This window comes from Varanus komodoensis, unplaced genomic scaffold (genome assembly GCF_004798865.1).
Source record: "Varanus komodoensis strain SLA01 unplaced genomic scaffold, ASM479886v1 scaffold73, whole genome shotgun sequence".
NCBI classification, from domain to species: domain Eukaryota; kingdom Metazoa; phylum Chordata; class Lepidosauria; order Squamata; family Varanidae; genus Varanus; species Varanus komodoensis.
Genome location: NW_025336386.1, coordinates 2,511,636 through 2,525,035, shown reverse-complemented (window position 1 = coordinate 2,525,035; position 13,400 = coordinate 2,511,636). Strand labels below are relative to the sequence as shown.

The 13,400-nt window shown below is 47.9% G+C and overlaps 1 protein-coding gene across 2 annotated transcripts in view; it reads left to right on the top strand.

Moving 5' to 3' along the window:
- Positions 1–13,400, top strand: part of LMF1 (lipase maturation factor 1) — a 186,872-nt gene that overhangs the window by 57,897 nt on the left and 115,575 nt on the right. The window contains exon 3 of one of the 2 annotated variants that reach the window (XM_044452590.1): positions 10,200–10,265. The exons of the other annotated variant lie outside the window; for it this stretch is intronic. Within the exon in view, the coding sequence (XP_044308525.1) occupies positions 10,200–10,265 (66 nt within the window). The remainder of the gene's footprint in view (positions 1–10,199; positions 10,266–13,400) is intronic. 2 annotated transcript variants of the gene reach the window in all.

The following is a 13,400-nucleotide window of genomic DNA, read 5'->3' as shown; positions in this document are numbered from 1 at the left end:
TCATCCCCTTGCCATTGGCTGTGCTAGCTATGGGGATGGGAGTTGTAGTCCAAACATCTGGCAGGAACAAGTAAACATCTGTTTACTCCTATAAACAGTATAGTGCAATAACTAAAGAACACTCTGCTTCCCACCCAACTAGACTCATGCAAGGGAGAGCAGGAGAGAACGAAATTGCCTAGGGGCCCATCACAAGCTGAGCTGGTGGCCCGCTGCACAGCCCCACCCTTGTGGAGGTTAGTGGAGCTCGGGCAACAGCGTGTCTCACCTGGTTCTGCTTGCGGGGGAAGTTAGACCCTCTGAGCAGAGGTGTGGTGGGCAACCGGAGGCCGGAATACCCTCTTTGCAGAAATGGTGGGATTTCAAAAAACAAACAAACCTGAACACCCAGAGTCCTTTTCATTGCAGTTAGTGGTTTGCCCACGAAGTCTTGCACATTCTTTAGGCAATCACAGGCCTTCCTGTCTGTATGCCTTTGATGCTTTCCAAAACCCCAGCACCTGGTCTCTGAGAAAACGATCCTTTCTCCTGCACCTATCCCTTTAATTTATGAGACTTGGGTAGCAGGGGGCTACTCCAAAGAGCAAATATTCTTCCGACACTGAGGGCATATAGACCATGTCATGCGCGTTCCTCCTGCCCCCCCACCGCCCCACAATCCCCTCACTTCCCCCCGGCTGGTATCAGTAGAAGTTTGGAGAGGTAGCTTAAGGCATCCATCTCTCTTTCATTGTCCTCTTGAGCCAGGCGAGCTGCTGGTCTGCATCATTCCCCACACCCAAACCCTGACCTCTTTGGAATTAATTTTGGCCTGAAAAAGTCTCAAAGATGGCTTTGTTCTTTTTGACACTCCACAGGAATTACCCCCCCAACTGACATCTGCATTGTAAAAAGAAAGGGCAGTGGGATTTGACAGATAGGAATATAACTGCCCCTCTTTTTCCCCTGCCCCCACTCCACCCCACCCCACCCCATACGCTCACTCCTCCAAGAATTTTTGCAGGATGCCAATTTTTTAAAACCATGAATGTGGCTTATATCAGCTTAGAGTGTGAATGACATTTTGATTATTTGGGATTATCATGGTGAACAGGGGCCGATATTGGGTGGGGAGGTTGCATGAGATAAAAAGAAATGGATTTCTTTTGTGACAGAAGGATATAAAATTTCTTTTGACGCCAAAGGCAGCGCACAAGACAGTCAGATGGATTTATGAAGCATACGGAAAAGCGACGCACGCCTGGCTCTCACTCCACTCCGCCGCCGGATTCTGTGCTCTTTCGATCACCCGTCTCGCCCTCCGCACCCCCGCCCAGCACAGAATCGACATGCCGTTTCTTCAGTGTGTCCAGCGTTGAGTTTGTGGGCACAGTGGTGGACAAGGAGGCTCTTCTTTTTGGAAAAGCCAGCCGAAACCAAAGCACGCATCTTGCTGTGATGTGACATGCCTGCCTTGGGCCGCATGTTCCAAGTTGTGATTGCTGAAGACATACTGAGGAAAAGCAAGTCACGCCTCACCTGAGCATCCAGCTGGCTTTTCGGGGCATGAAAAAGCCTCAGAAGACACCCAACTTGCTTCCGTGCTGCCTGAGCCACTGTTCTGCCCAGTCCTCTGCTTTGGTAGGAGGTGAGCCGAGGGCTGCGCACACAGAAATGCGGTGGGTGACGCAGGCCCCCGATACCCTCGCCCCTGGATAGCCTGCCTTCTCAGAAGTGGGCAGTGCCATGGCTGGGCTTGGCCAAGGCCAGCTGCTGCTTGAGACCCGACGGAAATGTCCATCAAGTGGCCAGGCTCTTTTGGCACTGGATGCAGAAACCCCTCAAGGACTTGGGTGCAGCAGGCCATTAATTGACACTGGGGCAGAAGTCCCTCAGTGGAGCAGCCCGTCTCATTCTGCCTCACTGCTGGCTTTCGGCTCTTGGGCAGCTGCCTGTGGAATCAGCGTGCTTTGTTGCGGGGGGGGGGGGTGGGGGGCTGTAGGCACCCAGGCAAAGCAGCACATGTGCAAAGGCTCCGGGCCCTGCTGGTGATCACAGGCGGAACCCAGCCGCTTGGCCAAAATCAAGTGCGCGATGCTCCCACTAATGCACTCTTCGGCTGCATTGACGTATTCAGTGTCCAGAGCATGAGAAGTGCCTCCTGCACTTTGTCCTGAGCTGGTCAGGCTACATTGGCAGCATTGTGTTCTGTGACGTTGGCAATCGGAAGCACATACAAGAATGGTGACCCAGGATGATGAGGGGCCTGGAAGCAGCTCGGGGTGTGAAGCCGGGCGGGGGGGCACAGGATAGTAGTCTTCATCCACGAGAAGGAGTGTTCATTCAAGCAGCCTCCATCCATGAGCAGAAGGTGCCAGTGCTGCTCTGGAGGACAGGGGTAGAACCACTGGGAAGAAAGGGCAGGCAAGAAGGTTTCAGCCAAAGCAATAGGAGAAATGTTCTACCACTAAGAGCAGCGAGACAGTGAAATGGGCTTCTCTGGGAGCTGGTGGACTGTCCCTTGCTGGAGGCATTTAAACAGGATGTTGCAGTGGCATCCTGTGTGGCAGAGACTGTACTGCGAAGGGGGACCAGGGTGGCTCTAGGGTTCTGTTGCTTGCCGCAGTTTTTCCATGACACACTGGGTGGAATTACTGGCCTTGGGTTGCACTGTTGTCCATACGCACAGGCTTGTTTGGATGGGAGAGGGCCGTGGCCCAAAGGCAGGACTGGGAAAACTCTCGCCTGAAGCCTTGGAGATCTGCAGCCAGTCGGTGCAGACAGTCCAGGGCTTGGTGGACCAAGGGCCTGATTCAGCACATGGCAGCTTCCGAGATGCTTCTCATCATGATAGACCATGGCTTAGCGTTATGAGGACAGGGCATTGTCAACCATGGCCTGTTCTTCCTTGCTGCAGCTGTGAGGAGGACTTCTGTTCTGTTTTGGATAAATCCAAAGAGATTAATCCAATTCCATGAGATTGGAATCTAAGCAAGTCACAATGAATTTTAACTATGGTTTATTGCAACAAGCAAGTTTTGTAAGCCATAGTGTGAAGCTGGCTTGGTTCAAATCATTGTTAAGATTAACATAGTTCATCTTGGTTTCAGATACTGTGACAAACTGTGGCTAATCTAAACCAGCAGGGGAAGCTTTCAGTCCCCCAATTTTTCTCAACTTTGTATGTTCATTTTATGACATTTTTGCTGTGAAGAAGAGGCATGTGATCTCTGCAGACACAAATTCACAGCTTTGAGAACTGTAAAAACAAGCATCTGTGGTGATTTCTAGGTAGGAAAATTGCCCAATCTTACAGAAATCTCTGGAAGAGCATGATATTGCAAATGGATTAATGGAATTAATTTACCAAAAAAATTAAATTTGAATAATACAGCCTCATGCTACATAATTAAAAACTAATCCTGATTTCATGGTGAATAACCTTTGGTCTATAATGTATCTTAAAAAGGGAATTAGATAGATTTTTCTGCAAAAAGCATTTTATTAAAAAACAATTTCAATAAAAAAATCCAGTTTAAAGCAAAACAATTTTTTTTTTAATTTTTTCAGAATCATTGCTTTTTACCTACCCTGGCTTCAGCACATCTCTGCTGAACAGCATCCACCAGCATCCTGTTTTTATTCTAGCATCATCTCCCCCACAGCCTGTAGCCTCTTCAGCTCCCCACACTTCAGTTGAAGTCAAAGGAGAGAGGCAGTAAGATGATTCTTCCCATTCTGATCTGGAAGTGCAGGCGGCCTGGGAGGCTGCGGAGCTGTAGAGGGTGATGCTGTAGAAACACACCCCAGTTTCCACTGTGGAAGCAAATTATATGACATTGTGAGATTTTGGAAGTGCAACGGAGCTTCAGGTCTCTTTGGTGGGGGAGAAAGCTTTCAGGAATTGGAGCACAGCCGTGTGTGTCTGGCTCTTCTCAGCACTGCAGTGCATGCAAAATGCGGGCCGGCTCACCAGGACTGCGGACACTGGTCTCGCACCACAAGCAGAACAACAAACTGCAAAAAGCGAGATTCTGTCCTCCAGCCTCTGCCAGCTGTGAGCTTTGTCTGCGGGACACTGTTCAGAATTCTGATTTCCCCTGGAAAGATTTGGTGACTCTGCCCTGCAAGTTCTCTACCCACAAATAGGGTGGGGAATCTCAAGAGGCCCTTTACGTACAGCTGTATGTATCCTTTCCTTGCTTTCTGAAAAGAGAACAAAAAATCATGGCAGGTTTACCCCCGTCATCCTTCAAAGGATATTTTCTGGATTCTGAGCTGGTAGTGAGTATGATGAGTTCCAAGCTTTGATGTACGGTTGTGTGTGTGTGGTGGGGGGGGAGGGGAGCATAATCGTGTGCAGATGTGGAGAGAATGGAAACTGGCAAGGAAAAGGTATACCGGCTGAGCGAAGCGGGGCCTGGGTGAAACCCTTCGGGGCACGTGTGGGACCTCCTCTGCAACCCCGCCGTGCTCCTCGTGGAACTGGGGTATCAGACCAGGGTGTGTGCATGTGCAGAAGCATGCGTGAAAGTGACCCCAGTGTATGCTTGAATCCAGACGAATGAAAGTCTTGCTAGTCCTCCTGGCACCTTTGTGCTCTTTGACTGGGATGTGAGAAGGAAGGAGCAGTTGGCGTCTCTTGCTGCTTATTTGGAGTGTCTTCCATGTTATCTCCTCAAGTAAAAAGCACGTGAGGATTCTGTTAATTTGTAAAAAGTGATGTGTTATTACATTTATATCCTGCTTGTGTTCTCCTTGCAAAGCAGCTTCCTTGGCCCTCCTTCTCTACCTTTTATGTTCAACCAGGCTTTTAATTAAGAATGCCACTCCTTGATTTTAAGAAGTTGCCATTTTGCTGCATTGTTTTTATTGAATCGGTTTTGTTTGGAATTGTTCTGTTTCATTTTCATGAATTTTTAAATCACCCTGTGCATTCATTGAACAGAAGGATGTTCTGGAAATGTATCAAATACATCAGTTAATTAAATACACTTCCACCAGAATCTCACACAAACATTTTGGCAGGGGGAGCTCCCCTTGCTGGTGCCGTGCCTCACAAGCATTTGCCCAGTGTGCCAAACCCTGTGCGGAGAGGCTCTTTGCCTGCTGACTGGCCAGGGACTGGCCCTTCCCCGGAGGTGCTCTACCCAGGGAGGCTCCCACAGCCAGTAGCGGGGGCTTCCCTGCACAGCGGCATTTCCCCATGAGTGTGTGCTCCTGCGCTACACCTCTCAGCATCCTTTCTTTTTATCTCTCTCTCATCCTTGGAAAGGGCCTTGCTTTCTGCCTCCTGTTCCCTTGCACCCCTTTGAAGATAACCCAGGTGGAATTAATCTACACCCCCTTTTCTTCTCCTTTGAATGTACATAGCTGTACCCCAGATAGGCTGGCCATGGGCACATGTGAAGCATTCCCGGCATGGATGCACCTCTATAGCTGTGTGGCTTGTGCCTCTTTCCAAGAACTGCCAGGATAACGGTGAACCTGGCAGGGGAGAGGTGTGATTTGCAAGCCCCTTTGCCTGCCTGAGGTATTTGAATGGAAGGCAAAGCAGCTCACTGGTGCACAGCAAAGAGCGCCATTGTGCGACGCGTTTTGCATGCTGTGCTTGAACAGGGGACAAGGGGGCGAACGGGCTGGGCGAGACCTTGCAAAAAGTGAGGGTGCGTAAATGCAAACAAGCTACCGGAAAGGTAAACAGTGACCATGGAAATTCCACCCATAATTTTACAGTTTGGCAGTTTGTATGGCCTCCTATCAAAAATAGGCTGTCCTCTTTCTTCCAGTGCGCAGGCTGGTCAGATGGGACTTCTTAAAAAAAAACCCAAACAAACTCTTAAGGCATCGAGGATTCATATATTGCTGTTAATGTGAAGGTGTTGTGTCTCTTTCTTTGTCGCTGCCCTGCCCCGCCCCCCCCCCCCCCCCAATCTCTCTTGCTTTGGAACAGGAATCTGTCTGGGATGGCTGTGGAGGAGGTGGTGTTCATGACATGTGCATCAATGCCCGCCATCAGGCCTACTGGGCAGCTGCCACAATGGAGGAAACTCAGAAAATGCATGGAAAGCAGGATGTTTGTTTAAGAGCAGGGAGTGGTTGTATCGCACAAATGGCGAGATTCTCCAAAGAATGGCTTTCTTCTTTTTGAAATAGTGGAGACTGAGTGGAGACAAGGCTTTAAAAGATGATATAAACTAAACATGGCCTTTACTTTTACTTAGTGAACAGGATAGACTTAGAAGTTGGAGGCAACTCTTGTGTCTTTTTGACAACTTGACATCTCCAGTTCACTCCAACTCCTGCCATGTTGGAGAGAATTGGAAATCATTTGTGTTGGTTGTGGCGTGATTATCTTTGCCCAGATGACCAAATCAGTAAGGGTGCAATTCTGTGAATGTGCAGACAGAAAAAAAGCTCTTTGTACCCCATTCCTCACCAGAAGTCCATTGGCAAGAAACCGAGTGCCGTGGTCAAGGAACCCGAAGCGTTCCTTCTGGCACCATGCCCTGAGCCGGTCGTTTACCTCGGAGACCCTCCTGTCCCTGCCTGGCCCAAACATTAAGATACGTTTTAAAACCCTTTTAAGTCCATTTTTTAAAACTATGGTTTAAAAAATCTTGCAGCAGCACCAACAGGGGAATATTACAGAGCTCATGACCTAAAAGTTTGATGCTTTTGCAGATGAAAATTTTCCTCCCATCCTTTCTTGCTGATACCAGAGTGTGGAACAAGGAATAATCAAACCAAGCTGTGACAACCCAGATTCAGACTAGATATCAGGAAGCGCCTCCTCACTGTCAGAGCAATAGGACAGTGGAACCGGCTGCCTGGAGAGGTGGGGGTTCGCACACCAGAGGCATTCAAGGCGAAACTGGACCACCATCTGAGTGGGATGGTGTAACGTGGTGTCTTGCCATAGCAGGGGGTTGGACCCCATGGCCCCTTCCAACGCAACCATTCTGTGTTCTGTGGAGCGAGCTCCTAAAAAAGAAAACTCTTCTGGAACCCTTTGTGTAAACTGTCTTGAGATTCCATAATGATTTGACAGCATACATTTCATTTTTTTAAAAAATAAATAAATAAACCTAGGAATCTAATAGATTTTTCCAGTCCTTAATCTGTGTTCCTTTTGGTATTAATGGAGCTCAGGAAGCACATACAGGAGCAATCTGAGTCCTCTTGCAGGACTTGAACATGGTTAAAATTCTCTGGATGGCGCCTCTTCCATCTTCTTTCCATGGTTGGTCCTTTCCTTCCATGCACTTGCTTCCCAGGCACAAAGTGTCCTACTGCCAAACTTTCCTATTCCTTTAACATTTCACATAGTTACATAAGACAATGAGCTACCTTATTTGAGAAATGGAGCAAGGTATTCATTAAGGTACTGGGACCCACAGGTGTCTGAAGCATCCTTTTGACTAGTGAAGCCTTCCTCGGTGGGGACATTGTGAGATCTTAATCAGAATTATAGAACGTGCGCTTCAAAGGCTGAGCTTCTGATCACACATCCCTTGAGGCTCATGGGTTGGGGCTTCCTGTTTCGAGGGCCGTTCCTTGGATAGGCGCCTTTCTTGCTGGGCATGGATGCCCTTTCCTTTGTTGTCAGTACTGGATTTGGGGCAATGAAATTCAGCCCTGAGATTCCTGGCAGCTGCAGAAGGATCCTTTTTCCTGTTGGATGCCTTCCTCTCTTCCTTGCACTTGCATTGTACTGAAGTACACTGCGTATCTCACCTGTTGACCCCTTCCTAACCTGAGCAAAAAGCAGTGCTCTCGTTCTGCAGCTCTCTCTGCCTTTGTCTGCACTCATCCTCTTCCTCCCCTTCTGTTGCTCTGAAATCATGGGGTGACTTCACATTTCCAGGTTGCATCCATTGCAGTTTTAAGGGTGAAGAACTAGGAAGTGGTCGCACCCTGAACCCAGCATCGCAGCCTCCAGCTCTCCTCTTGTTAGGGATTCAGGCTTGTGTTGCCAAGTAATAGCCTCCAGGAATGCATGTCATAGGAAGCTTTACGAAATTGTGTGATGATGCTGAGCAAATTCAGAATACTTTGAGGAGACTGGCTCAGGCTGGATTTGTGCAGCCTGGCCAGTCAGCCACTGGCAGAGTGGATGCTTGGGCTGCCACCACGGGAAGGTTCGCCACACGGTGTTGCAAGTGCTGTGACAGAAGTGGAGGGGGGGGCAAAGGGAATGTCACAGGTGGTGTGTGTAGACATCTGTACCACCGCACAGGCAGTGGAGCTGGGAGGGCACAGAAAGACCCAGCTGAAGAAGGTCAGAGAGCAGCATCTTTTGCCGCTCCTAATGTTGCTGCTGGTGGGAGGGAGAGAAATAACACTTCTTATTTTATCACTCATGATTTTGCATAATGTACGTGTTTCTTTTAACTGGGAAGTTGGCATGCTGGAAAGTGAAGCTCTGTCCAGCTGGCTTCAAAATAATGCACAAACAGAGAGAGCAAGAGCGAGACAGAGAGGTGTACAGATGAATACAAATATATGATAATATTTATTTCTCTCTCTCTCTCTCTCTCTCTCTCTCTCTCTCTCTCTCTCTCTCTCTATCCAATTTATATGCTGCCCCACTAGCCATATGCTCTCTGGGTGGCTTACATCTGGAGGTTTCAGGGAAGCAAATTTTTGACTGAATATTGGAAGAAATTTCCCAACAGCAAGGGCTCTTTGGCCATGGGATGGATAGTCTCAGGAGGCAGAGGGTTCTCCTTTGCCACAGGGATCCAGGCCATGGCAAGAAGGCCTTCTTAGGGATGCTGCAGCTGCATCCTGCAGGCCAGAATCTGCACTGAGCTGTGCTGGACCAGATGTTCTCCAGATCCCCTTCCAGCTCTGTAATTCTATGACTGCATAAGAGGTAGACTTCCTGGGGAAGACATTCATGCTAGGGAAAGGGAAGGTAGCAGAAGACCAGCTAAGAGATTGATCACCTCCATGAAGGAAGCCACTGCCTTGAGCTTGCAGGAGCTGCGCAGGGCGGTTGTGGCTGGACTCTCATTTGTAGGGTTGCCCTACGTCATAGATGACTTGATGGCACACAGCAAGAGCAACAACGAAACCCACCTCACAGCCTTGTTTGATTGTAGAATCAGGAAGACAGTGCAAGGATGCGGCTCCTCCTTCCTGTGGATCCCATCTGAAATCCTTTCTTTCCCCAGGGTGATCCATATGGTGTGGAAAGGAATTATCCTCTCCTGTGCGTTCGTGCCATTCCTGTGAGGGTGATAAGGCTACAAGGGGACTGCACAGTCCGCCAGCAAACTTCAGAGCGGAGTGTGGGTTTCAGTCTAACACTCTGGTTCTTTGGTCCCAAATATAGCCCAACTCTACCTTGGCTGTAAAAAATTGTGCTTGAGGTGATGGGAGGCAGAAGGAAAGTTCTGTCTGTAGCGTTCGTTCTGGGAGGGGTCTGCTCACGTGTGCACTCATGTGCTGCATGGATGGATCAGGCTCCATTTCTGTTTTCTAGGTTCATTGTCTTAGTTTGGGCTTTGGAGTACCTTCCAATGCCTTAGAAGAATGATTATTCTCTTAATGGTTACTCCCATGTCCTTGAGGTTCTAGGGGTATCCTAGCTGTGGACAGCTACCCCTGGGAGAAGAGCAATGCATTGTGGGCAGCAGAGGGGGCATTTGCTCCTCTGCCGCAGAGGCTACACCACTCTCTGGGTGTGTGTACAAGCACCATTTTTACGTTGCGCCTTGGGTTTTGCATGAACATGCATTTCTGCATTGGGTGTTGATGGATTGGTTCAGCCTTCCCCAACCCATTGCTCACTAAGTATGTGGGACTCCAGCTCCCACCAGCACTGGCCAAGTTCCTTGGGAACAATGGAGGTTGTGGCCCCACACATTTGCAGAGTCTCAGGCTGGGGGAGGCCCGATTAACTCATCGTAAAGCAGAACATTTTGTGGGACGACGTGTGCTCAGGAACCACGGGAGCACTTAAAGTGTGTAGTTTGTTCTTCGGGAGTGTTGTGTGCCTGGTTCTCTCCAAAAGTTGCAGTTGCAAAACAAGACTGCAGCAGTCTTGTTTTGAAGTGTTGATTACACATTGAATGTCAGAATCAAATACAGAAAGAATGTGCTGTCTTCAATAACTAGCAGTTTGTGAATTCTCACCAGATTTCACTGAATTTTCACCAGAATATCACACCGCAATCTCAGGGTCTTTTCTAAAATTCTCTGCTTCTTGACAGGGATTGATTAAAATCCGCGGGGACCCATGCTGGAGGGATTTGACGTGCATGAACTACCATTACGAGGTGAGTCACCGAGAGACATCACCTTCTGTGACTAAAAATCTGTTTGTTGTCTTTACTTCTTGTAATTTTCATGACTGGAACTGGTTGGACCCTCACGTACCTTCAGTGGGCTCCACCATCTGCCAGTTTCCATTTAAGCTGCTCCTCTTTCTCCTCCTGTCTGAAAAGGCCATTAAAAATAATCATGAGAGTCAAGCCAAGGATGAATTGCATGGAAGATGTGTGTTGTGTATCTCTGTGCTACCAACCGCCACCAATGCCATCATTTTGAAAAGCTGCCTTTTTATTTTACAAAAGAACGCACGTTTCTAGCCCCTTTTTCTCAGGCTTGAAAACGGTGAGGGCAGCCCTTGAGAAAATCAGAGAACTTGGAGAGGGTTGTGGGACTGGGCTGTCGGGTTCTGCAGAATTTTTCTGCTTGGCAAACAGAGCTCATTTCCTGTGCAGGAACTACAGTTAAAGTATTTTCATGATTGAAACCGTCAAAGGGGTCCTCAATCTAACCCCACCCCCATGAAATGCCCACCTCTGTCCTGGAGCCTCACAGTTGCTCTCCATGCTCTCACTAAACCTGCCTTTGAGCCACTGTTTTCTGCTGATCTCCATCTTCTTTCCTGGAAAACAGCCTTTCTGGTTGCTGTCACCTCTGCCCACAGAGCTGGTGAGCTCACAGCCCTCAGCAGTGACCCTCCTTACACCATATTTCATAGGGATAAAGTCATCTCATGTCCTGACCATACCTTCCTACTCAAGGTAGTTTCTTACTTCCATATAAACCAGCCTATCATTCTACCTGCCTTCTTTCAAAATCCTTCCAACCCAGTGGAAGTTGCTCTCCATTCCTTAGATGTCCGCAGAACACTTGTTGCTGTTAGTCGTGAAGTTGTGTCCGACTCATCGCGACCCCATGGACAACATTCCCCCAGGACTTCCTGTCCTCCACCATCCCCCGGAGTCCACCCAAGCTCACACCAACTGCTTCAGTGACTCCATCCAGCCACCTCATCCTCTACCATCCCCTTCTTCTTTTGCCCTCAATTGTTCCCAGCATCAGGGTCTTCTCCAGTGAGTCCCTCCTTCTCATTAGGTAGCCAAAGTATTTGAGTTTCATCCTCAGGATCTGGCCTTCTAAAGTGCAGTCAGGGTTGATCTCCTCTAAGACTGACTGGTTTGATCTCCTTGCAGTCCAAGGGACTTGCAGGAGTCTCCGCCAGCACCACAATTCAAAGTACTCAATTCTTCAGCGCTCAGCCTTCCTTATGGTCCAGCTTTCACAGCCATACATTGCAACTGGGTGAACCATGGCCTTGACTGTATGCACTTTTGGTGGCAGGGTGATGTCTCTGCTTCTTAGTATGCTGTCTAGATTTGCCATAGCTTTCCTCCCCAGGAGCAAGCATCTTTTAATTTCTTGGCTGCAGTCCCCATCTGTGGTGATCTTGGAGCCCAGGAAGATAAAATCTCTCACTACCTCCATTTCTTCCCCATCTATTTGCCAGGAAGTGAGAGGACCAGATGCCATGATCTCAGTTTTCTTAATGTTGAGTTTCAAGCCAACTTTTGTGCTCTCCTCCTTCACCTGTATCAAGAGGCTCTTTAGTTCTTCTTCACTTTCTGCCATTAGAGTGGCATCATCTGCATATCTGAGGTTGTTGATATTTCTCCCAGCAATCTTAATTCCAACTGGTGATTCATCTAGCCTTGCCTTTCTCGTGATGTGCTCTGCGTATAAGTTAAATAGGCAGGGCAACAGTATACAGCCTTGCCGATCTCCTTTCTCAGTGTTGAACCAATCAGTGGTTCTGTGTCCAGTTCTCGCTGTTGCTTCTTGACCCGCATATAGGTTTCTCAAGAGACAAATAAGATGGTCTGGTACTCCCATCTCTTTAAGAACTTGCCACAATTCGTTGTGATCCACACAATCAAAGGCTTTAGCATATTCAGTGAAGCAGAAGTAGATGTTTTCCTGGAACTCCCTAGCTTTCTCCATGATCCAGCGTATGTTGGCAATTTGATCTCTAGTTCCTCCCCCTCTTCGAAATCCTGCCTGAACTTCTGGTAGTTCTCGGTCCACATACTGCTGGAACCTAGCTTGTAGGATTTTGAGCATAACGTTGCTAGCATGTGAAATGAGTGCAATGGTGTGGTAGTTTGAACATTCTTTGGCATTGTCCTTCTTTGGGATGGGAATGTAGACTGACCGTTTCCAATCCTGTGGCCACTGCTGAGTTTTCCAAATGTGCTGGCATATTGAGTGTAGCACTTTTACTGCATCATCTTTTAAGATTTTGAATAGCTCAGCTGGAATACTGTAACCTCCACTAGCTTTCTTGTTACTCAGACTTCCTAAAGACCATTTGACTTCACATTCCAGGATGTCTGGCTCGAGGCCAGTGACTACCCCATCGTGGTTATCAGGGATGTTAAGCTCCTTCTTGTATAGTTCTTCTGTGTAATCTTGCCACCTCTTCTTAACCTCCTCTGCCTCTGTTAGGTCCCTGCCATTTTGGTCCTTCATCATGCCCATCTTTGCATGAAATGTTCCCTTCATATCTCCAATTTTCTTGAAGAGATCTCTGGTCCTTCCTATTCTATTGTTTTCTTCTATTTCTTTGCACTGTTCATTGAAGAAGGCATTCTTATCTCTTCTAGCTATACTCTGGAATTCTGCATTCAGTTGGGGGTATCTTTCTCTTTCTCCCTTGCCTTTCGCTTCCCTTCTTTCCTCAGCTATTTGTAAAGCTTCCTCAGACAGCCATTTTGCTTTCTTGCATTTCTTTTTCTTTGGGATGGTTTTAGTTGCTGCCTGTTGTACAATGTTGCGAACCTCCATCCATAGTTCTTCAGGCACTCTGTCTATCAGATCTGATTCCTTAAATCTATTTGTCACCTCTACTGTATATTCATCAGGGATATGATTTAGGTCATACCTGAGTGGCCTAGTGCTTTTCCCTACTTTCTTCAATTTAAGCCTGAATTTTGCAACAAGAATGTCATGCTCTGAGCCACAGTCAGCTCCTGGTCTAGTTTTTACTGACTGTATAGAGCTTCTCCATCTTTGGCTGCAGAGCACATAGTCAATCTGATATCTGTGCTGACCATCTGGTGATGTCCATGTGTAGAGTCGTCTCTTGG